Source organism: Macaca fascicularis, chromosome 4 (assembly GCF_037993035.2).
Source record: "Macaca fascicularis isolate 582-1 chromosome 4, T2T-MFA8v1.1".
NCBI classification, from domain to species: Eukaryota; Metazoa; Chordata; class Mammalia; order Primates; family Cercopithecidae; genus Macaca; species Macaca fascicularis.
The window spans coordinates 91,099,133-91,125,194 of record NC_088378.1 but is presented as its reverse complement, the minus strand read 5'-3'; the positions used below and the strand labels follow the sequence as shown (position 1 = coordinate 91,125,194).

The following is a 26,062-nucleotide window of genomic DNA, read 5'->3' as shown; positions in this document are numbered from 1 at the left end:
CAGGTTCAGTCTGGAAAGGCGGGACAACTTGAAGCAGGGAGGGGGCTTCCAGGTCGTAAGTAGAGATAAGAGACAAATGGTTGCATTCTTTTGAGCTTCTCATTGGCCTCTCCAAAGGAGGCAATCAGATATACATTTATCTCAGTCAGCAGAAGGGTGACTGAATAGAATAGGAGGCAGGTTTGCCCTAAGCAGCTCCCAGCTTGACTTTTCCCTTTAGCTTAGTGATTTGGGGGGGTCCAAGATACTTTCCTTTCACAGCTTTAAGCCAGTGTTTTTCCTAGGTGACATTTTAGTTTATCAGGTTGCAGGTTGCTGGCACACTCATCCCTTTTCTCAAATATCTTTTATACCTGAGTGAAATGACAATTGAGGGAAACTCATTTACAGAAAGACAAAGAAGACCATGTAAATTTGCACTAAAGCATAAATCTTCAGTCTCTCTAAAATGATTTTCTCTGAATTCTGAATACCTGACATAGTAGAATATTGGATTCTTACATAAAGCCTTGACCTTCACAACATGTTTGTGTAGTGGGCAATGAAAATTGTTAACCAGGCTTATTACTAAAAGTAAAAATGCAGGTTTCTGAGAGGATTTCTTGCCTGATGTCACCCAGGTAACCATGCTAGGAGATAGATCTGATATTAAAATTCCTTCAGCTAGCTGGATTACAAACCTTCTAGGGTTGCTGACCTCTGAAATCCAGGTGATTTTGATAATTTGGAATTTAGTGATATATGAGCAGGTTTTCCAGACTTGTGGTTTTTTTTTTTTTTTTCTCCTCTGCCCAGATTCTTATAGAATTTGGTCATAAGTGCTTTTTCCCTGAGTGATAAGATGGGAAGGAAGAGATTTAAGAACTGGAAACACTGAGAGGATTACAAATCTGTTGAGCACAAACTCCAGAGCCTGATTTTTGGCAGGTTCTGTTCTGGACTTGAAAACACGTTCAGTAATGATTTGTGCCCTTAAGGAGTCACTACCTGTGCACGGGCAATTCTTATTTAAGAATTGCCTGGAAAGGATGGTGATGAAAGTAGATGGAGTATCAGGTTCTCAGCTTATCTGGGCTCTTTCATGCACTTGTGGGACTAATTGAGAATTGTTTTATTCACTCATTGACTCATTTATTCCCCTTGAACTGCTTATTTGTTCCACATTAAAGGAAACAAGGAATTAGGAATCTTAGATTTATTCCCACTCATATCACAAACTGATTGTGTGACTAAGTGGGCAATTTGACTGTTCCTTACCTTAGTTCATACGTTTGTAAAATGCATATCATAATTCTTGCCCTAAGTGACTGTTTTGGTTACTTTAGAGAATAAAGTGAGAAAAATTGTTATTATAGCATTTTGACAAATATTTAATGTACCCCTATGAGATAGTATTATTATTTTTAGGCCAGTGGTTCTAAACTTCGGTATGAGTAATGATCCTTAGAGAATATATGAAAATGCATATTACTGAACCTACATTCACAGATTCTGAGGGTCTGTGACCAAGGAATCTGCATTTTAAGAAGCACTTCAAGTAAGTGTGATGCGAATGGTCCAAGAATTCCACTGAAAAATACTAGTGTGTCTGCAGAATACTGGGGAATTCCTCAGCAAGGTGTCTGTTTTCAGGATGATCTGGGGGCCCTCATCTTGAACCCTTTTCCTTGGATTTATTTGTACATGTTCAGAAGGGATTTCTCTTATTTCTTATGTTTGTCTGCATGCCATGCAAGGGGCTTACAATCAATAGGTGCTTAGTGGAAATGTGCTGGCCTGCCCTACATGCAGAAAACCATGATTCTGCAGGTGAATGGGCTGGAGTGTAAGCAATCTTTTGTTTTCTTTTTTTAAAATAGCAATGCAGAGTCCTCAGAGAAGAGATTCAGAATGAACAGCTTTGTGTCAGACTTTGGAAGACCTCTGGAGCCAGATAAGGTATTTTCTCGCCAAGGCAACGAGGAGTCCAGGTCTCTCTTTCACTGCTACATCAATGAGGTGGAACGCTTGGACAGAGCCAAAACTTGTCACCAGACCACAGCCCTTGACAGTGATGTTCAACTCCAGGAAGCCATCAGAAGCAATGGGCAGCCAGAGGAGGAGCTGAACAGGCTCATGAAGTTTGACATCCCCAACTTTGTGAACACAGACCAGAACTCCTTTGGGGAGGATGATCTTCTGATTTCTGAACCACCTATTGTTCTGGAAACTAAGCCACTTTCCCAGACCTCACATAAAGACCTAGATTGAGAAACATGCTCTGTAAAGGGTCTTCCTGAAGATGTGGATTCTATCTTTATATGGCAAGAAATCTACACCCACCAAAATTGTGTGTGTTTGGGGGAGAGAGAGGCACAGAGATAGAGACAGAGAGACAGAGAAGAGACCCCTTTAGAAGAGAGCTGAGCTGATTAAGCTGAATGGTTTTTTGTTTTGCTTTGTTTTTGCTTTTTAATACATTTGGAGCTTTGGTGGTATTAAAGTATTTACAACAAGCTTGTCCAACCCATGGCATGTGTCCCAGGACAGCTTTGAATGTGGCCCAACACAAATTTTAAACTTTCTTAAAACATTATGAGATTAAAATTTTTTTTTTTTTCCTATTTTTTTAAAGCTCATCAGCTATCGTTAGTGTTAGTGTATTTTATGTGTGGTCCAAGACAACTTTTCTTCCAATGTGGCCCAGGGAAGCCAAAAGACTGGACACCTCTGATTTATACTAGCTCATCTTCCTTGTTCAAAAATTTGGCCAAATAGTTATTGTCAGCATTCTTGGGTGAGGATTAGCCTACCACGTTCTAATCTGGCCCTGCCACTACCATGCTCTACCTTTAGCAAGTTGGTTTACCTCTCTGGGCTGCCCCATTTTTAACTGTAGGTTGACGTGTCTGGAGTGATCCATCCCACCTCTAATATTTTGTGAATTTATGACTTTGCCTTCAGATGAGGCTAAGCTATACACAAAACAGTATAAACTAGGGTACTGCCTCATACCTCTCGTAGGCTCTCCCAAATCTCTGTACCTTCCACTCAACCCTTAATTGAACCAAGCTTTAGTCAGGGGGTCTGAGTATCTACCAGAATGTCAGGAGACTCATCTTGCACAGTCACGGTGGCCAGTGTTTCTGGTGGGTTGTGCTGAAACAGCTCTTCTGAGAACTTCCAACCACCCATGCTCTAACCTGGGGACAGCCATCCCGTGCCTCAGAATAAGTACCAATTCATAGGTCATGCATGGTACTCTTGTCCCCAAGAAAAGTTAGGAAGGTTGTCAGCTGAGTGAGGGGAGGTGCCTTCTGGGTATCTCTGTGTTGGTGTATCTGTGCCATTGACTACAGAACAAGAAAAATACTATTTGCCATGCTATTACCTTGGCAGATGTATGGGTGATAGTCATCTGTATTTGAGTTGAGATGGTCAGTGGGTTGTAAATTCCCCACTAGCAGATATTCAGGGTGGCCTGAGTTACGTAAACTTGTGAGCAACACAGAGTTAATTTATGGAGGAATCAAAGCTGCAGACTAGTGTTAAAACAACTTGGTTTTGTGCACACAGTTGCATGCATGGCAAGCTGTTAATCTCTGGGTGGCATTTTCATTATGAATTTGTTCACCACCTGTCTTGCTTAAGCTATAAAATAAATGCATTTGACTGCACAGAAATTTTCTCTGGTTCTTTATTTTCACACATCCAATTTTTTATTTCCCAAAAAGTTGTACCATGTTTATAATGTCTCTTGGAGTAGGCAGTGCTGACTCTTCCTTAATCTCTGGGATTCTGGTGATCTGAGTCATGCATGAGATTTCATTTAGGGATTATTTCGCTAAAACAAATCCTTTTTCTATGACGTATTTTAAAGAAAATATCATTCTTTAAGACTATAACACTAAACAGTAAAACAAAGCATGGAATTTTTTTTTTTTTTGTAATTAAAGTGACTAACATTTTTACAAATAGATGCTATTTTCATGAATTTTTTATGCAAGAGAGCAAGAGTATTAAAGAATGCTGAGTTTGTTTTTTTTTTTTTTTTTTTTTGAGAGATGGAGTCTTGCTCTGTCACTCAGGCTGGATGGCTCACTGCAACCTCCACCTCCTGGGTTCAAGTGATTCTCCTGCCTCAGCTTCCCAAGTAGCTGGGACTACAGGCACGTGCCACCGCACCTAGCTAATTTTTGTATTTTTTAGTAGAGACGAGGTTTCACTATATGTTGGCCATGCTGGTCTCGAACTCCTGACCTCAAGTAGTCTACCTGCCTTGCCTCCCAAAGTGCTGGGATTACAGGTGTGAGCCACCGCGCCTGGCCAGAGTTTAACTTCTGAGTATGAATATTCGTAATTTATTTAATGAGATATAAATCATGGGCTATTATTAAAGTTCACAGCTACTTAGTGGTATCTTATTTAGAAGTAGATTTATTGATCAGAAGATCGAAAGATATTTAAAAGTTAGACAAATACCCATGACTATATTATCATTTTTATGAACAAAATATTAAGAACTGTGAATAGTCTAAGATTTTGCCCCTCCTGCAAGTTAGCTTGCCATAGTCTCGTGGATGCTGCCAGAAGACACAAGAGTCTTGGGTCAGAGACAAAAACTTCATTACAGCACAGCAGATCACATATGCTTCATACTCATCTTGGTTCCTGAGTTTGTTTCCTATTGCTGTTGTAAAGAATTACCACAAATTTAGTGACTTAGAGCAACACAAATTTATTCTCTTACAGTTGTAGAGTAGAGAAGTCTAAAATCAGTTTCAGTGGGCTGAAATCAAGTTGTCAGCACAGCAGCATTCCATCTGGAGGCTCTCAGGATTAATCAGTGTTCTTGCCTTTTCTGTCTTCCAGCGGTTGCTCCCACTCTCTGGCTCCTCTTCTTCCACTTTACATCTCTGTCTTTAACCATCCTGCTTCTCTCTTATAAGGACCTTTGTGATGACACTGGGTTACCTAAGATATATTCTCATCTTGAGATCCTTCACTTAATCACATCTGTAAAGTCCCTTTTGCCACATAAGGCAACATATTGACAGGTTTCAGGGATTAGGATGTAGACATGTTTCGGGCGCCATTACCCTACTAGTCTTCCCTTTGTCCCCAAAGGTTTATATCCATTCTATATGCACAATACATACACCCCATCCCAATATACTCCACAGTCTCAATTCACTATAGAATCAATTCAAAGTCAGATATATTACCTAAATCTTATCAGCTTAAAAGTCCCAAATCTTATCTTAACCATCTGAGTTTGGTGTTAGTGACATCCTGGGTATGATTCATGCTGGGGAAAAACTCTCCATCTGTGGACCCATAAAACTAGAAAATAAGTTATTTTCTCCCAAAATACAATGATGTGACCAACATAAGATACTAGTTACAAATATAGTTGTCTTTCAGTATATGCAAGGGACTGGATCCAGGCCCCCTGTGTACACCAAAATCCTAGCATACTTAAGTCCCGCAGTAGGTCCTGCAGAATCTGTGTATATGAAAAGTTAGCCTTCCATATATGTGGGTTTTACATCCCAAGAATACTGGATTTTCAGTCCCCATTTGGTGAAAAACATCTGCATACAAGTGGACACGTGCAGTTCAACCCTATAAAAGGAGAGAATGGAAGGAAAAATGAATCATCAGTCCAGAGGAAGGGGTAACTATGAGTTGAAGTTTAAATCTAAGTATGCATATGGGGCCTCAGGGAAGCCCCTAATCCCCTAAAGCAGGAACTTGTGGTTAACAACTTCTTGGATCTTTTATTGCTGATTGGCTGGAAGTTAGGTAAGCTACAACTTGAGTAAGGAGCTTTTGTTTTTTTTTCTCTAAACCACTCCAAAACAGGAAACCAACCAGCCTGCCTGTCTCAAAGTTGGCAGTGTTTCTGCTGGTATAACATTTTCAAGAACTAGGGTGTCTCCTGGATATATCACAGAAACTTACTACATTAGGCAAGAGGTTCCTGTGTGGATCACTCCTGAATAACCCTATCTCTATTCCTAGCTTGTACTTAAATGGATAACATGATCCATGAGTCATACTACTAATTTTTTCAAAGAGAGCCCCTCTGTGTGATTTAATACTCTTTTTGTTTCTTTTGAGACAATAGCAAAGGTTGCCTAGTCATGTTCTTGGCTTTCTCTCCAGAGCATGCTTTCCTGCTGGTGAATCTTCTAATTTTAGTGTTTTTGCAATGTAATTGGCTGAGAATTTCCCAAATCATCAATCCTGATTCCCCTTCACTTAAAGTTGTTCCCTCAATTTATCTTTCCTCTTGCATTTTACTATCAGCAGCAAGAAGAAACCAGGCCTCATCTTTAACATTTTGCTTGGAAATCCTCTCAGCTAAATATTCAACTTTATTATTTACAGATTTTGCTTTCTACATAATTGCAGGGCACAATTCACCTAAGCTTTCTGCTGCTATGTAACAAGGATCTCCTTTTCTCCACTTTCCAATAACATGTTCCTCATTTCCATTTTAACTTTCATCTGCAGTACCTTTAATGTCCATAGTTCCACCAATAGTCTGTTCATGATGATTTAGGTAGTTCATAAGTTTTTTTTTGTTGTTTTTTTGTTTTTGAGATGGAGTCTCTGTTGCCAGGCTAGAGTGCAGTGGCACGATCTCGGCTCACTGCAACCTCCGCCTCCCGGGTTCAAACGATTCTCCTGCCCCAGCCTCCTGAGTAGCTGGGACTACAGGTGTGCACCACCACGCCCGGATAATTTTTGTATTTTTAGTAGAGATGGGGTTTCATCTGTTGGCCAGGATGGTCTCGATCTCTTGACCTTGTGATCCGCCTGCCTCAGCCTCCCAAAGTGCTGGGATTACAGGTGTGAGACACTATGCCCGGCCAGATAGTTTTTTTTCTATCATGCTCAGCACTTCCCTCTGAGTCCCCACTTACAGTTGTTCACATCCATATTTCTACTAACAGTCTACTCAAGGCAATCTAGTCAGTTTATATCATGTTCTTCAATATTCTACCAGCCACTGCCCATTGCCAACTCCACATTTTTAGTTGTGTTTTGTTTTTTGACAATAGCAACAGAAATTAATATAGTTCGTCTTGTCTTTAGGTCTCACAGTGTGGAGATGCAAGGACTCAGGGAGATGCTGTGCACACAGTGGGTTGGCATCACGGCTATGGAACCCTGAGCTTAGGGGAACCCTGTGTTTTGACAATGGGTTGCAAGCAAACCTGCCTGGCCTTTACCTCAGAAGGAGATACTATCTTCATTATGCTGGCTAGTCAATAAACCTGCTCTGTGCTCCAGAGGGAGACACTATCTCCATCTTCCAAGGCTGTTCACTTTGCAAACATTGTTGAATAGACAGCTGAGACAAAGGTGTCAGTGCCCCTGCTCACTATACATGCAGAAACCTGACAGGCCTTTGGAAACTGTGTCCCAAACCAAAAATGATCAAAGAGTATATGGTATAAGTCACTGGGGATTTTTGAGAAAGAAACAACTTTAAAGAAATTGTGAAAAGAATGAAGGTGACTTTTTAAATGCCTGAATTTCTCTTTTAGAGATGTACAACCACCTCAGGTTAAATTCAATGAATATTTTTCCCTTCTGAAAACTGCCAAGACTTTGCCAAAATATATATAGTATATGTGAGCTATTTATTGCCTACTGAAAAATTGTCTATTATTGGTAGAACAATAATCCATCCTGTCACCCAGAAATGACGTATAGTAGAAATAGAAAGTCTTTATGTCTAGGCCAGGCTTTTAGACATATTGAGAGAGGCGACTTCAGGCAGCCTATGATCAGAGGTGGTGAGTTGTTAGCTTGTGCTGATTCTTGAGACAGATGTGTGTGAGTGGCACAGAGAAAATATTCTTGTTTTTCTATGGAGTTGGAGTTTTTGAATAAATTTTGCAGAAAACTTGGGATCCTCAGCTAAGAACAACCCTTGGGAAGTTCATTTACTGTATAGCTAGTGAGAGGTCTCCAGAGAAATACGCTTGCCTTCGGAAGAATGTGTGTACATTTTAAGGAAAAATACTTCATAAAATCCAGAGATACTGGAGAGAGATGTATATACATTTCTAGGATCCTTTCCATCCGTTCTCTGTGGAGCAAAGTTTTTTCTTCCTCATGTTTTGCCTCTTTCTCCTGTATATAAACAGAAGAACTCTTTTTTTCTCCATCCCTCATCTAGGATACAGCTGTTGTATGTATAGGAAATTTTAACCTAGTTTGCAGTGTTACTTCAGGGGTAGAATTGGGATGTGAGGGACCATGTGGTTATGGATGGCTTTTAAAATGAATAATGAGAATCTGAACTGACCCAGATAACCTGGGGTATACATTTATGATAAAATTAATAAAAACAAATGTTAAAAATTTAACACAAATGGTGTTAGACTTCATTCCAAAAACGCCTCATTAGAGAGCAGAATAGTGTCAAGTGTAAGTGTAGGAGAGTTTGTACACACGAGTTGCCCTGTATAGTACCCACGGACCCTATGAGCTGCCAGTGTGAGTTTGAAAGCACCAGCCTTTGGCTTCAAGTGAAATGTATGCGAACAACTTGCGTTAAAGAAATAATCAATTCAGAGGTAATTATGATAACAACAGTGTCATAGGCTGTGTTCCGTAAAAGCCCGAAAAGATTTATTGTAGGTGAGCTATAAGAAGGGGAATGATTGAAGCAGTTAGAGCAGGGGAAAAGCCACCAAGAATGTCATCTCAGCTGCAGACTGGCCACATTCTGATCTCACAGGAAGTTCTGGGGCACAAATGGTACTACAGAATCAGTCCCACCGTGAGGCAGGGGCATGATCTTTTGTTGCCCCAAGCTAGTCAGGGTAAGATGGCTTCTGCTTTGATCAAGGGTAATTTTTGAGAGAAGAGGGTGCTGGTTAACATCTCTAGCAGCTGAGAACAGGCACTGGCTAGTAAAGGACCCTGTGTGGGCACTAGCAGCATGCATTACAAACAATAACAGGTGACATTTATTAGGCACTAAGCTGCCCCTGTCCTGAGTTAATTTTTGTAAGCCTACTATGAGGACTCTCAACAGAGAGGTCTAAGTGATCCTTTAAATATCATGTCACGTTACTTCTCTGTTCAAAATCCTTCGATGGCTTCCTATTTCATGCAGTGAAGAAGCCACAGTCCTTATGATGACCTGAAAGCTCTGCGTGATCTATGTTCCCCTCCCCTGCCCATCACAGAAGCAGCCCTTCCAATAACTTTCATGTGTGTGTGTGGCGGGGTAGGGCAGGTGGTCTTAGCAAGCCAAGAGTCGTTACATCTGGGATGAGCCCTTTTCCTGCATAGATCTGAGCCTACTCCCCTTAGGGCACTGCGTTGTCAGCTCACAAGCTTACGATCGTGACTTTAAGTTTCCTCTTTATTTTTGTCACCTGGAAAATTCACCCTCTTTCATGCTTAGCTCTATATTACTTTTGTTGTATTTTATACAACATTACTAAAAGTTTTATTTAAGAGGTATTCAAATTAGCTCAGTTCACTGTGTTTCCAGAACTGGAAACATGTTATTTATTCAGTTTTAGAATACCTGTTGGATTCTCCTTAAAAATATATTTAGTCTATTTCTCAGGTGAAAATCTCTGCCTTTTCATCTATTTTGTCCATCATTTCCTCTATGCTCTTAAAATATTGCAATTAATTATGGTTTTTATAAAAAGACTCTACTAACTCTAACGCCTAAGTAATCTGTGGATTTGCATCTATTGTTTAGTGTTTCTTATTCTCGTACTACTAATCATATGGTCTTGACATTTTGCATGTCTAGATATTTTTTATTATTTGGCAGACATTGTATATGAAAAATCCATTGATACAACATGGGAAGTTATCTTACATGAGAGATGTATTCCTCTTTCCTTTGTTAAGCAGATAGGGCGAGAGGCTGATTATCTCACTTGAATCAGGCATTGAAGTGGGTCAGGACTGGACTGCATTTTTAAAGTATCTTTGAGGTATAACTGACAAAATAATTTTTACATATTTGAAGTGCACAATTTAATACATTTTGACACAGTATACACTCAAGAAATCATCACCACAATCAAGATAATAAACATGTCCATCATCCATAAAAATTATGATGCCCTTTTATAATCCCTCCCTCCCATCCCTTTCTCCGAAACTACAGATCTGCTATCCATTATGATATATCAGTCCATATTTTCATGGTATTTATATAAGTGAAATCATGCAGTATATACTCTGTTTTGCCTGGCTTCTTTCATTCAGCATAATTATTTTGAGATTCATCCATGTTGCTGTGTGTGTCAATAGTTCATTCCTTTTCATTGCTGAGTAGTGTTTCATTGTGTGGCTATACATACCATAATTTGTTTATCTACGTATTTGTTGATGGATGGTTGGGTTACTTATAATTTTGGCTATTGCAAATAAATATTTTCTATGAATATTTGCTGTAAATATTCACTTATAAGTCTTTGTATGAACATGTGCTTCTGTTTGTTTAAGTTCCTAGAAGAGGAATGTCTGGGTCATATAGTAGATAGGCATTTGTCTTTTTAAGAAACTGCTAAACAGTTTTCCAAAATGGTTGTACAATTTTAACTTTCTCACAGTGTATATGAATTCTGGTTGCTCTGCTTCCTATCCAACATATTGTAATATCAGTCTTTTAAATTTTATCCATGCTAATATGCACTTGTAGTAGTATCTCATTTTTCAATTGCATTTCTCTAATGGTATTCAGCATTTTTTCATATGCTTATTTTTCTTCAGTATATCTTTAGTGAAGTGCCTTTTCAAGTCTTTGTCCCATTGTTTTATTAGGGAATTTGTTTTATTATTGTTTTGAGAGTTCTTTATATTCTGGAAATGTAAGTTATGGGAGGGCGGAGCAAGATGGCCGAATAGGAACAGCTCCAGTCTCCAACTCCCAGCGCGAGCGACACAGAAGACCGGTGATTTCTGCATTTTCAACTGAGGTACTGGGTTCATCTCACTGGGGAGTGCCGGACGATCGGTGCTGGTCAGCTGCTGCAGCCCGACCAGCGAGAGCTGAAGCAGGGCGAGGCATTGCCTCACCTGGGAAGCGCAAGGGGGAAGGGAATCCCTTTTCCTAGCCAGGGGAACTGAGACACACAACACCTGGAAAATCGGGTAACTCCCACCCCAATACTGCGCTTTAAGCAAACAGGCACACCAGGAGATCATATCCCACGCCTGGCCGGGAGGGTCCCACACCCACGGAGCCTCCCTCATTGCTAGCACAGCAGTCTGTGATCTACCGGCAAGGCAGCAGCGAGGCTGGGGGAGGGGCGCCCGCCATTGCCGAGGCTTAAGTAGGTAAACATAGCCGCTGGGAAGCTCGAACTGGGTGGAGCTCACAGCAGCTCAAGGAAACCTGCCTGTCTCTGTAGACTCCACCTCTGGGGACAGGGCACAACTATACAACAACAAAAGCAGCAGAAAACTCTGCAGACGCAAACGACTCTGTCTGACAGCTTTGAAGAGAGCAGTGGATCTCCCAACACGGAGGTTGAGATCTGAGAAGGGACAGACTCCCTGCTCAAGTGGGTCCCTGACCCCTGAGCAGCCTAACTGGGAGACATCCCCCACTAGGGGCAGTCTGATACCCCACACCTCACAGGGTGGAGTACACCCCTGAGAGGAAGCTTCCAAAGCAAGAATCAGACAGGTACACTCGCTGTTCAGAAATATTCTATCTTCTGCAGCCTCTGCTGCTGATACCCAGGCAAACAGGGTCTGGAGTGGACCTCAAGCAATCTCCAACAGACCTACAGCTGAGGGTCCTGACTGTTAGAAGGAAAACTATCAAACAGGAAGGACACCTACACCAAAACCCCATCAGTACATCACCATCATCAAAGACCAGAGGCAGATAAAACCACAAAGATGGGGAAAAAGCAGGGCAGAAAAGCTGGAAATTCAAAAAATAAGAGCGCATCTCCCCCGGCAAAGGAGCGCAGCTCATCGCCAGCAACGGATCAAAGCTGGACGGAGAATGACTTTGACGAGATGAGAGAAGAAGGCTTCAGTCCATCAAATTTCTCAGAGCTAAAGGAGGAATTACGTACCCAGCGCAAAGAAACTAAAAATCTTGAAAAAAAAGTGGAAGAATTGATGGCTAGAGTAATTAATGCAGAGAAGGTCCTAAACGAAATGAAAGAGATGAAAACCATGACACGAGAAATACGTGACAAATGCACAAGCTTCAGTAACCGACTCGATCAACTGGAAGAAAGAGTATCAGCGATTGAGGATCAAATGAATGAAATGAAGCGAGAAGAGAAACCAAAAGAAAAAAGAAGAAAAAGAAATGAACAAAGCCTGCAAGAAGTATGGGATTATGTAAAAAGACCAAATCTACGTCTGATTGGGGTGCCTGAAAGTGAGGGGGAAAATGGAACCAAGTTGGAAAACACTCTTCAGGATATCATCCAAGAGAACTTCCCCAACCTAGTAGGGCAGGCCAACATTCAAATCCAGGAAATACAGAGAACGCCACAAAGATACTCCTCGAGAAGAGCAACTCCAAGACACATAATTGCCAGATTCACCAAAGTTGAAATGAAGGAAAAAATCTTAAGAGCAGCCAGAGAGAAAGGTCGGGTTACCCACAAAGGGAAGCCCATCAGACTAACAGCAGATCTCTCGGCAGAAACTCTCCAAGCCAGAAGAGAGTGGGGGCCAATATTCAACATTCTTAAAGAAAAGAATTTTAAACCCAGAATTTCATATCCAGCCAAACTAAGTTTCATAAGTGAAGGAGAAATAAAATCCTTTACAGATAAGCAAATGCTTAGAGATTTTGTCACCACTAGGCCTGCCTTACAAGAGATCCTGAAGGAAGCACTCAACATGGAAAGGAACAACCGGTACCAGCCATTGCAAAAACATGCCAAAATGTAAAGACCATCGAGGCTAGGAAGAAACTGCATCAACTAACGACCAAAATAACCAGTTAATATCATAATGGCAGGATCAAGTTCACACATAACAATCTTAACCTTAAATGTAAATGGACTAAATGCTCCAATTAAAAGACACAGACTGGCAAACTGGATAAAGAGTCAAGACCCATCAGTCTGCTGTATTCAGGAGACCCATCTCACACGCAGAGACATACATAGGCTCAAAATAAAGGGATGGAGGAAGATTTACCAAGCAAATGGAGAACAAAAAAAAGCGGGGGTTGCTATACTAGTCTCTGATAAAACAGACTTTAAACCATCAAAGATCAAAAGAGACAAAGAAGGCCATTACATAATGGTAAAGGGATCAATTCAACAGGAAGAGCTAACTATCCTAAATATATACGCACCCAATACAGGAGCACCCAGATTCATAAAGCAAGTCCTTAGAGACTTACAAAGAGACTTAGACTCCCATACAATAATAATGGGAGACTTCAACACTCCACTGTCAACATTAGACAGATCAACGAGACAGAAAGTTAACAAGGATATCCAGGAATTGAACTCATCTCTGCAGCAAGCAGACCTAATAGACATCTACAGAACTCTCCACCCCAAATCAACAGAATATACATTCTTCTCAGCACCACATCGTACTTACTCCAAAATTGACCACGTAATTGGAAGTAAAGCACTCCTCAGCAAATGTACAAGAACAGAAATTATAACAAACTGTCTCTCAGACCACAGTGCAATCAAACTAGAACTCAGGACTAAGAAACTCAATCAAAACCGCTCAACTACATGGAAACTGAACAACCTGCTCCTGAATGACTACTGGGTACATAACGAAATGAAGGCAGAAATAAAGATGTTCTTTGAAACCAATGAGAACAAAGATACAACATACCAGAATCTCTGGGACACATTTAAAGCAGTGTGTAGAGGGAAATTTATAGCACTAAATGCCCACAAGAGAAAGCAGGAAAGATCTAAAATTGACACTCTAACATCACAATTAAAAGAGCTAGAGAAGCAAGAGCAAACACATTCGAAAGCTAGCAGAAGGCAAGAAATAACTAAGATCAGAGCAGAACTGAAGGAGATAGAGACACAAAAAACTCTCCAAAAAATCAATGAATCTAGGAGTTGGTTTTTTGAAAAGATCAACAAAATTGACAGACCACTAGCCAGACTAATAAAGAAGAAAAGAGAGAAGAATCAAATCTACGCAATTAAAAATGATAAAGGGGATATCACCACCGACCCCACAGAAATACAAACTACCATCAGAGAATACTATAAACACCTCTACGCAAATAAACTGGAAAATCTAGAAGAAATGGATAATTTCCTGGACACTTACACTCTTCCAAGACTAAACCAGGAAGAAGTTGAATCCCTGAATAGACCAATAGTAGGCTCTGAAATTGAGGCAATAATTAATAGCCTACCAACCAAAAAAAGTCCAGGACCAGATGGATTCACAGCTGAATTCTACCAGAGGTACAAGGAGGAGTTGGTACCATTCCTTCTGAAACTATTCCAATCAATAGGAAATGTAAGTTATCTATCAGATACAGGATCTGCAAATAGTTTCTCTCAGTTTGTGGGTTGTCTTTTCATATCCTTAACAGTGTCTTCAAAGGACAGAAATTCTTCATTTTGGTGAACCTAGTCCATAATTTTTTTTTAAAGATATCATGCTTTTCATATCATATGAAATAAATCTTTGCCAAACCCAAGGTCATAAAGGTATAACCCTATGCTTTTTTTTTCTAGAAGTTTCATAGTTTCAGATTTTCATTAAGGTTTATGATTCATTTTGAGGTTTTTTCTTTTTTTCTTTTCTTTTCTTTTTTTTTGCTTATGGATATCTATACGTTCCAGCACAGTTTGGTGAAAAGATCCTTTCTCCAGTGTATTGCCTCTGCAACTTTACTGAAAATCAGTTGTCTATATATGTGTTGGGTTTTTTTGTTTTTCTTTTTACAATTCTGGACATTCTATTTACCTATTTGACACTCATTCCACACTTCTTGATTATTATAGCTTTAGAAGTCTTGAAATCAGGTAGTAATATAGTTTGGATATTTGCCCCCTCCAAATCTCATGTTGAAATATAACCTCCAATGTTGGAGGTGGGCCTAGTGGAAGGTGTTTGGGTCATCAGGGCAGATTCCTCATGAATGGCTGTCTTCACAGTAATGAGTAAGTTCTCTAAGAGTCCACACGAGAGTTGGTTATTTAAAGGAGCCTCACACTTCCTCTCCTTCTTGCTCCCTCTCTCACCATGTGATGCACCTGCTCCCCCTGTGCTTTCCCCATGAGTGAAAGCTCCCTGAGGCCTCACCAGAAGCTGAGCAGATGCTGGTGCCACACTTGTGCAGCCTGAATAACTGTGAGCCAAATAAACCTCTTTTCTTTATAAATTACCTACTCTCAGGTATTCCTTTGTACTAATGCAAATGGATTAATACAGACAGTGTATGTTTCTTCTTCTTCTCCTTTTTTTTTGTTTTTTTGTTTTTTTGTTTGTTTGTTTGTTTGTTTGTTTGAGACAGATTCTTGCTTTGTTGCCCAGGCTGGAGTACAGTGGTGGGATCTTGGCTCCTTGCAACCTCCACCTCCCGGGTTCAAGTGATTATCATGCCTCAGCCTTCTGAGTAGCTGAGATTACAGGTGCATGCCCCCATGCCCACCAAATGTTTATATTTTTAGTAGGGATGGGGTTTTGCCATGTTGGCCAGGCTGATCTCAAACTCCTGGTCCCAAGTGATCCAGTTGCCTTGGCTTCCCAAAGTGCTGGGATTACAGGCATGAGCCACCACACCCGGCCAAGTCTTCTAATGTTGTTCTTCCTGTTTATTGTTGTTTTGACTATTTGGCATCCTTTGCATTTCCATATGAATTTTAGAATCATTTTTTAATTTTTATTTTTATTTATTTGTTTTCTGAGACAGGGTCTCACTCTGTCACCCAGGCTGGAGTGCAGTGGCACAATCATGGCTCACTGCAGCCTCAACCTCCCCAGGCTCAAGCCATCCTCCCACCTCGGCCTCCTGGATTGCTGAGACTGCAGGCACATGCCACCACACCTACCTAATTTTTTTCTTGTATTTTGTAGAGATAGCATTTCGTCATCCTGTCCAGGATGGTATTGAACTCATGGGCTCAAGCAGTCCACCTGCTTCAGCCTCCTAAAGTGCTGAAATTACAGGTGTGAGCCACCACGCCTGGCCAGAATCAGTTTTCATATTCCCTTTCTTACATCCTATTCTCCCTAAATTCCACTCATTTCTTAAGATACAACTTGAAAGCTGTATTTTTCAAAAAATGTGCCCCAGATCCCTGGTGAAAGAAATTTGTACCTTCTCTGTGCTCTCTTCACACTTCATAACATTTTTATTTCATATATTCACATTTGGTTATATGTACATGTCTGATCTTTTCTGCCACACAGTAAACTTTTCAAGATCAGCAATCTTGGTGTGTTCCCTCTGTCTGCTTGAAAAACTAGTTTGATACTTTGCAGGAGTGAGCCCTGTGTTGAGAGACCTGTGGAAGACATGTAGCTCATTTCCTGCATATTGTCAAGGCATCCAAGAGATTTACAATTGTTTATTCTATTGTTTGATGTCTCCAAGATCTCTCAGTCTTTATTATTTCTATTGACACTAATGTACTTTCAAAGAATAATGGGATTATTATTTTCCAAATATCCAAACGTACTCGAATTGACTTGTGATGGTAATAAATGCAGCTGCATCTTAATCTATTCATTGTTCACATCCTTCTTCATCCTTGAACTCTTGGAGGAATGTCACATCGTTAAAGATATTGATATCTTTGGCCAGCAGTGCAGTAGTACATAAACTCAGACCTACTGAATATACACCGGCCCTCTATCTTATTATTCTCAGGAAGATTATTTTCATGGAGTTTAATTATGTCCTTCTTAGGGAAGAAATTCAGCTTAGAGATCTGGCAGCATGGGAATACGTGTAGTCTGCTTTCTGTAGGGCCTAAATTGTTTCATATTTATTAGGGACAAATACAATACAGAAATTGTTTTAGCATCTAACACATTAGCAGCATAACTACATGAGTAGGGAAATCAATTTTCCCATCCCACTCAGGCATTATGCCACTGTGACACTCACCCTAGGTAATGGTTTCCTCCGTGAGCAGTTTAAGGCTCCAGGACAGTTATGAATTTGACTTTGTGTTTTTCTTCCTTAGTCTTTCCACATTTATTACACCTGGTGAGATTATATGAATCCTGTTTATTTGCAGCACAGCACTAATCTTTATTAAAGCATCATGTGTTTAAAAGCTAGTAGACAATTTGTTAGAAAACAGAAATGCTCTCAGATTTTGTCCTAAAGTAGAATCTTGATTAGTGGTTAAAGAAAATTTATGTTAAAAATTTAAATACAGATATATTAAAACAAAAAATGATTATTAGTTGATTCCATTAAATACTATAGCAGTCATTTGCCTTTAAGCCTATTTCTATGGAAGCTTTGCAATGATTCTCCCTTAAAGTCCATCAAAGGCCTGTGTCATTATCATCATCATCTTCATCGTCGTAGAATTAATTGCTCTGGAATATCCCAGGGAAATAAAGAGCTAAACACACTGGGGATGTGTGCATGTCAGTGTGTGTGCATGTATACAAGGAGAATAATAATAAGACATTAGATCTTGGATATATATTCCACTGAGAGAAGGATGTGATCAGAAAAACCTGGTGTGGTGAAAAAATAAAGTGGTAGGAGATGGTCAAATGGAAAGAAGTCATAGCAAAGGTGGTAGTAGAGTGGCATGGTTAGAAAATTCATAGAGCGGTTTGAAGGAAGGGGAGTGTTGTAGACAAAATAATGCTACCCACCACTCACCCTCCTATGTCTGCTTGTGAATATGTTATGTGTTTGGCAAAAGGGCCTTTGCAGATTAAGGACCTTGAGATGAGTCTGGAAAATGAGCCTGCATTATCCAGGTGGGCCCAATCTAATCACATGAGTGGGGCATAAAATCAGAGAAGCTGAGAGCTGGAGGGAGATGTGACCACAGAAGAACGCTCAGAGAGATGTAAAGTTGCTGGCTATGAAGATGGAGGAAGGCAGGCACAAGCCAAGGAATGTGAGTGGTTTCCACAAGCTGGAAAAGGCAAGAAAATAGATTCTTTTCTAGAGAATTCAGAAAAGAGCAGTCTTGCTGATACCTTGATTTTAGCCCAACAAGAACTGTGTTGGACATTTGACCTACAGAACTGTAAGACGATAAACTTGTGTTGTTTTAAGTCATTGGGTTTGCTATAACTTGTTACAACAGCAATAGAAAACTAATAGAGAGGATTTATGTAAGACATTAGAGGTCTGTTATGGAGTGTGGATAGGAAGACTGGGATCAGAGCGAGGAGGACCTCGGTGATTAGGGCAAGGATTCTAATGTTTACAACTTAAAAAAAAAAAAAAATAGTGTGAAGTGGGCAGGTGGAATGTGTCAAGCAATTTTTTAGGAATAACTACCTGTCAATGCTGTTGTAGACTATTTGGAGTGAGGGCAGCATTGGAGTAGAGGAATCAGTTAAGCTCCTAATAGAAAAATCAAGAAGTAAAATGCTGACAGGGCTTCAGTAATGGTGGTAGCTATGAAAATGTAGACAGACAAATATGTGCATTATTTTGAAGAAAGTGTCTACAAGTTTGATGACTCCATCTTGGAGAAGATAAGTAAAGGATGCTTCAAAGTTTAAAACTGGCTGAATAGAGATGATGAAACATAGCGAGTAGGCAGCTGAGTTTAATGGGGACAGATTCTGGAAGAGATTGGAAACAGATGTTGGCATTCAGGAGCAAGGGGAGAGGAAGGGTAGAAACGTAGATCCAATGTTATCTTGTTATCCCACTAGTAGTGGTATTTGTGCCATTATGTTACAAAAATCTCTGGGGATTTGAAGGGAAGGAGTGCTTTATTTGTGGAAGGAGATCAAGGAACGACAAAAGTGATTGATTTCCTGAGCCCCTACTTTGTGTGTGAGGCGGGGCTGCTGTGAAGGCTCTGATCCCAAACAAGGGGAGTGAGCACCTGTCCTTTTTTGCTATGGCTTCATTCACTCATTCCTGATAATGAGCAAAATAGGTAAGAAGTCATGAGGTTGCAAAGGTATGATTCCTTACCCTGACAGCCCAGAGCTCACCAGTGAAAGACCAAGATGCTTTATTGCACCCAGTTTTCTCCGGTAAGCAGGCTCAATTTCACCCTTTATAAATAACTCAAATTCTTTCCTTCATGAATTCATTTGTGTGTACCTCACAAATCCTTTTCAGAAAACCATTCCAGAATTTTCTCCAAGAAGTTTCATAAACCTTGTGTAGCTCTATTTCTACTCTTTGTCCTCTGTATCTGCATAAGGGTTTTGTTATTGTAATAGGAATACCGTTAGATAGGAACCATTGGTAGCATGACCAGAAGGGGTTTAAGTGCAGGATATGCTTTACTGAGACTAAATACAGTTGGTCAGGCTCCTGATGTGTTCTTGACTTCATTTTTGTGCTCCAAGAATGCACAACTTGTATAATTACCCTCTCCATTTGTTTGGTCTGCTCCTCTATAGTCTATTCCATTTTTGTTTGACTTGAATTTACAACTCATTTTATTCTACTAAGGAAACCTGATGCCTCTTCTCCTATAGATTTCCCCTCCAATTAATACTGTACTTCAACAAACTTAATCCTTCCAACAATCTTATAAAGTAGGAATAGGTGGGAAAGAAAAGGATTTCCCCCAATTTGCATTATTTGGGTAGCTGTGCCAAGGCTTGGGGCTTACAACCTCTGAAGTCACATCCTGAGCTGTACATCGGCCACTTTCTGCCATGGCTGGAGTGGCTGGAATGCAGGGCACCAAGTCCCTAGGCTGCACACAGCATGGGAACCCTGGTTTTTCCTCCTAGGCCTCTGGGCCTGGGATGGAAGGGGCTGTCATGAAGACCTCTAACACTCTCTGGAGACATTTTCCCCATTATCTTGGGGATAAATATTTGGCTCCTCATTAATTATGCAAATCTCTGCAGCTGGCTTGAATTTCTCCTCAGAAAATGAGATTTTCTTTTCTATCGCATTGTTAGGCTGCACATTTTTAGAACTTTTATGCTCTGTTTCCCTTTTAAAATTGAATAACTTTAACAGTACCCAAGTCACCTCTTGAATGCTTTGCTGCTTAGAAATTTCTTCCATCAGATACCCTAAATCATCTCTCTCAAGTTCAAAGTTCCACCAGTCTCTAGGGCAGGGGCAAAATGCCACCAGTCTTTTTGCTAAAACGTAACAAGAGTCACCTTTGCTCCAGTTCCCAACAAGTTCATCTCCATGTGAGACCACCTTAGCCTGGATTTCATTGTCCATATCATTATCAGAATTTTGGTCAAAGCCATTCAACAAGTCTCTAGGAAGTCCCAAGCTTTCCCACATTTTCCTGTCTTTTTCTGAGTCCTCCAAACTGTTCCAACCTCTGCTTGTTACCCAGTTCTAAAGTAGCTTCCACATTTTTTGGTATCTTTTTGGCAGTGCCCCACTCTACGGGTACTAATTTACTGTATTAGTCTATTTTCATGCTGCTGATAAAGACATGCCTGAGACCGGGCAATTTACAAAAGAAACAGGTTTAATTGGACTTACAGTTCCATGTGGCTGGGGAAGCCTCACAATCATGGCAGAAGGCAAGGAGGAGCAAGTCACATCTTACATGGATGGCAGCAGGCAGAGAGAGAGCTTATACAGCGGAATTCTTTTCAAAATCATCACATCTCATGAAACTTATTCACTATCATGAGAACAGCATGGGAAAGACTTGCCCCCATGATTCACTTACCTCCCACTGGGTCCCTCCCATAACATGTGGGAATTCAAGATGAGATTTGGGTGGGGACACAGCAAAACCATATCAGCATTGTAGTACTAAGAGACACCCTAAGGGATCTTCTGTATTCCAGAGGTACTGTTCCCTACCTCCATTTTGGAGTAGTAGTCCAATTTCCCCTTGGCAGTGTGGATCAGTCAACCTAGGCAATACCATAACTTCCTTCTTGGTCTGTTGACTCAGAGGCATGAGGAGCCCAAAGTAGCTGAATTGCAATCTTAACCTTCAGGTCAATGAAATCATTGTTGTATCTCCTGGTGGAAGTATCCTGCCCTCTGGAACTAAGACCTCTAAGTCAATGGAGCATAAAGTCACAGGAACAGAAAGTAAATATTTTGCTAGTGGGTCACTAAGGGTAATGTGGAGTGGTGCCATTCCCATTTCTACCCTTTGATTCCTAGACCTATAAATTTTGCCAATAAGAGAAACTATCACTGATTCAGAACATCTATACCCTTCTTGAGAACCTTGCCCCAGCCCTGCAAGATACTGTCACTTAGCTGTCACTGTAACTGTATCTTCAAATGACCATCCCACCATTCTATCAAGCCAGTTGCTTCAGGATGTTGAAGAACATGGCAAGACCAGTGAATTCTATGAACATTAGCCCACTGACATACTTCTTTGGCTTGTGAAATGATTTTCTTGGTCAGTAGCAGTGCTGTGTGGAATACCATGACTATGGATAAGGCATTCTACAAGTCAGTAGTTGGTGGTTTTGGCAGAAGCATTATATGTAGGAAAGACAAATCCATTTCCAAACTAAGTGTCTATTCCACTAAGAACAAAATGCTGCCCCTTCCATGATGGAAATGATCCAGTGTAATTAACCTGCCACCAGGTAGCTGATTGATAACTCCTGAGGATGGTGCCATATTGAGGACTCAGTGTTGGTCTCTGCTGCTGGCATATTGGGCACTCAGCAGTGGTCATAGCCAGGAAGGCTTTGGTGAATGAAGGTCCATGTTGTTGAGCCTATGCATATCCTCGATCTCTGGCTGCATATTACAGAATTATCTGTAAACCATGCCTGAGTTTCTCTTCCTTTGTCAACTGATTGTAGGGTACTCCCCTGTGAGGTCATAGATGCAGGCTGGGAGAAAGAAGACAATGTAACAGGAGTGGGAACCATGGGCATTTGGGCCACCTCTTCATGTAACATACTTATGCCTTCAGAACCTGCTCAGGGCTGATCACTTATATACCACTTCCATTTGATGAAGGAGTGCTGCTGTTCATGCCGAATTTTTACAGTTCAGTGGGTCAGATAACATGCAGTTCATGATAGACAGCTTAGTTTTCATGGTAACTTTGTGGCTTATGGTCAAGGGTTCAGTTTCTACTAAGGCCCAGTAGCACGTGAAGAGTTGTTTCTCAAAAGGAGAGCTATCTATGGATAATGGTAGGGCCTTGCAGTAAAATCATAAAGGCTTGAGCTTCAATTCACATATAGGGTACTTCCAAAGACTCCAAACCGCATCCTTGTTTTCCACTGAGACCTCAAGCACCATTGGATCTGCTGGATCATATAGCCCAAATGGCAGAGTAGCCTGTACAACAACCTAGACCTGTTGGAGAGCCTTCTCCTATTCTGCACCCTACTCAAAACTGGTAGCTTTTTGGGTCACTTTGTACATGAGACAGAGTAACACACCCAAATGAGTAATATGTTGCCTCCAAAATCCAACTCGGTCCACTAGGCATTGTGCCTCCTTCTTGGTTATAGGAGGGGCCAGAAGTAAGAATATATATTTTACCTTAGAAGTAATATCTTACTATTCCCCACACCACTGGACCCTTGGAAATTTCAGTGAGGTAGAAGGACCCAGAATTTTAGTTGATTTTATTTCCTACCCTCTCACATACAAATCTCCTAATAAGTCTAGAGTAGCTGCTACTTCTTCCTCATTGGATCCAATCAGCATAACATGATAAATGAAATGGAACAGTGTGATACCCTGTGAAAAGGAAAGGCAATCAAGACCCTTGTGAACCAATTTGTGACACAGTGCTGGAGGGTTGATATACCCTGAAGTAGGATAGTGAAGGTGTATTGCTGGCCTTACCAGCAGAAAGCAAACTGTTTATGGTTGGTTTTATGGACAGGTGTGAAGAAAAAGGCATTTGCCAGATTAATAGCTGCATACAGCTCCCAAGAGATGTGTTAATTTGCTCAAGAAATAAAACCACATCTGATACAGTAGCTGAAATTAGAGTCACTACTTGGTTCAAGTATAACAATCTGCTGTCATTCTTCAAGAATAAACCAAGCCACAATATTAACCATTGATCTAGCAACAATGTGAGGTCAGACATAGCTTTGATTTGTTGGTACATGTCTTGCAGGGCCATCAAGACTCTGGAATGTATACACAGCATTTAGTCTTAATTATTATGCCCTTTCCCCACTGTCAATTGTACTTGGAGGTCCTGTGGGGATATGATGACAAGTTGGCTAAATATATATTTAATATATGTATGCATGTGTCTTTATAATAGAGCCATTTACATTCCTTTGGGTATATGCCCAGTAATGGGACTGCTGGGTCAAATGGTATTTCTGCCTCTAGGTCTTTGAGAAATTGCCACATTGGTTGAACGAATTTAAACTCCCATCAGCAGTATAAAAGTATTCCTTTTTCTCCACAACCTTGCCAGCATCTGTTGTTTTTTGACTTTATAATAGTAACCATTCTAACTGGTGTGAGATGGTATCTCATTGTGGTTTTGATATGCCTTTCTCTAATGATCAGTGATGTTGAGTTTTTTTTGTATGTGTGCTGGCCACATTTATGTCTTCTTTTGAGAAGTGTCTGTTCATGTCCTTTGCCTACTTTTCAATGTGGTTGTTTATTTTTTTCTAAATGTAAGTTCCTTATAGCTGCTGGATATTAGACCTTTGTCAGATCCACTAATTGCCAAAAGTCTTCTCCCATTCCATAGGTTGTCCGGTTACTCTGTGGATAGTTTATTTTGCTAGGCAGAAGCTCTTTAATTAGATCCCATTTGTCAAATTTTGTTTCTGTTGCAATTGCTATTGGCATCTTCGTCATCAGATCTTTGACCATGTTTATGTCATAAATGGTAATGCCTAGGTTTTCCTACTGGGTTTTTATAGTTTGGGGATTTACATTTAAGTCTTTAATTCATCTTGAGTTGATTTTATATATGGTGTAAGGAAGGGGTTCAGTTTCAATTTTCTGCATATGGCTAGCCAGTTCTCCCTGTACTATTTATTAAATAAGGAATCCTTTTCCCCTTGCTTGTTTTTGTCAAGTTTGTTGAAGATCAGATGGTTGTAGGTGCGTGGTCCTATTTCTGGACTCTTCTGTACCATTGATGTATGTGTCTGTTCTTGTACCAATACCATGCTGTTTTGGTTGCTGTATCCTTGTAGTATAGTTTGAAATCAGGTAGTGTGATGCCTCCAGCTTTGTTCTTTTTGCTTAGGATTGTCTTGGCTTTTTGGGTTCTTTTTGATTCCATATGCATTTTAAAATAGTGTTTTCTAATTCTGTGAAGAATGTCAATGGTAGTTTAGTGGGAATAGCACTGAATCTATAAATTGCTTTTGGGCATATGACCATATGGTCATATGCATGCTGTTGATTCCTCCTATCCATGAGCATGGAATGTGTTTCTATTTGTTTGTGTCTTTCTCGGATTTCTTTGAGCAGTGGTTTATAGTTTTCCTTCAAGAGGTCATTCATTCCCTTGTTAGCTATTCCTAGGTATTCATTCTTTTTGTGAGTTGTGAATGAAAGTTCATTTGAGGTTTAGCTCTCTGTTTGCCTGTTGTTGGTGTATAGGAAGGATAGCAATTTTTGCACATCGGTTTTGTGTACCGAGACTTTGCTGAAGTTGCTTATTAGCTTAAGAAGTTTTTGGGCTGAGATGAGGGGGGTTTCTTTTCTTTTCTTTTCTTTTTTAAACACTCCACTTCTTTATTATTATTATTGTACTTTAAGTTCTGGGGTACATGTGCAGAACGTGCAGTTTTGTTACATAGGTCTACACGTGCCATAATGGTTTGCTGCACCCATCAACCTGTCATCTACATTAGCTATTTCTCTTAATGCTATCCCTCCCCAGCCCCCCCACACCCCCCAACAGGTCTTGGTGTGTGATGTTCCCCTCCCTGTGTCCATGTGTTCTCATTCTTCAACTCCCACTTATGAGTGAGAACATGCAGTGTTTGTTTTTCTGTTTTTGCATTAGTTTGCTGAGAATGATGGTTTCCAGCTTCATCCATGTCCCTGCAAAGGACATGAACTCATCCTTTTTTATGACTGTATAGTATTCCATGGTGTATATGTGCCACATTTTCTTTATCCAGTCTAACACTGATGGGCATTTGGATTCGTTCCAAGTCTTTGCTATGGTTAATAGTGCTGCAATAAACATACATGTGCATATATCTTTATAGTAACATGATTTATAATCCTTTGGTTATATACCCAGTAACGGGATTGCTGGGTAAAATGGTATTTCTGGTTCTAGATCCTTGTGGAATTGCCACAATGTCTTCCACAATGGTTGAACTAATTTACACTTTCACCAATAATGTAAAAGCGTTCCTATTTCTCCACATCCTCTCCAGCATCTGTTGTTTCCTGACTTTTCAATGATCACCATTCTAACTGGCATGTGACGGTATCTTATTGTGGTTGTGCTTTGCATTTCTCTAATGACCAGTGATGATGAGCTTTATTTCATATGTTTGTTGGCTGCATAAATGTTTTCTTTTGAGGAGTGTCTGTTCATATCTTTCACCCACTTTTTGATGGGGTTATTTTTTTCTTGTAAATTTAAGTTCTTTGTAGATTCTGGATATTAGCCCTTTGTCAGATGGATAGATTGCAAAAATTTTCTCCCATTCTGTAGGTTGCCTGTTCACTCTGATGATAGTTTCTTTTGCTGTGCAGAAGTTCTTTAATTAGATCCCATTTGTCAATTTTGACTTTTGTTGCCATTGTTTTTGGTGTTTTAGTCATGAAGTCTTTGCCCATGCCTATGTCCTGAATGGTATTGCCTAGGTTCTCTTCTAGGGATTTTTATGGTTTTAGGTCTTATGTTTGAGTCTAATCCATCTTGAGTTAATTTTTGTATAAGGTGTAAGGAAGGGGTTCAGTTTCAATTTTCTGCATATGGCTAGCCTGTTTTCCCAACACCATTTATTAAATAGGGAATCCTTTCCCCATTGCTTGTTTTTGTCAATTTTGTCAAAG

General features: G+C 40.2%; 1 protein-coding gene across 4 annotated transcripts in view; it reads left to right on the top strand.

The window, feature by feature from the left end:
• MRAP2 (melanocortin 2 receptor accessory protein 2) overlaps positions 1-3,662 on the top strand; it is a 50,724-nt gene extending 47,062 nt beyond the window's left edge. For all 4 annotated transcript variants that reach the window (XM_065543765.1, XM_005552441.3, XM_065543763.1 and 1 more), the window contains exon 4: positions 1,860-3,662. In XM_065543765.1, coding sequence (XP_065399837.1) covers positions 1,860-2,250 — 391 coding nt within the window. In that variant the 3' untranslated portion in view covers positions 2,251-3,662. The remainder of the gene's footprint in view (positions 1-1,859) is intronic.
• The last annotated feature ends 22,400 nt before the right edge of the window (positions 3,663-26,062 follow it).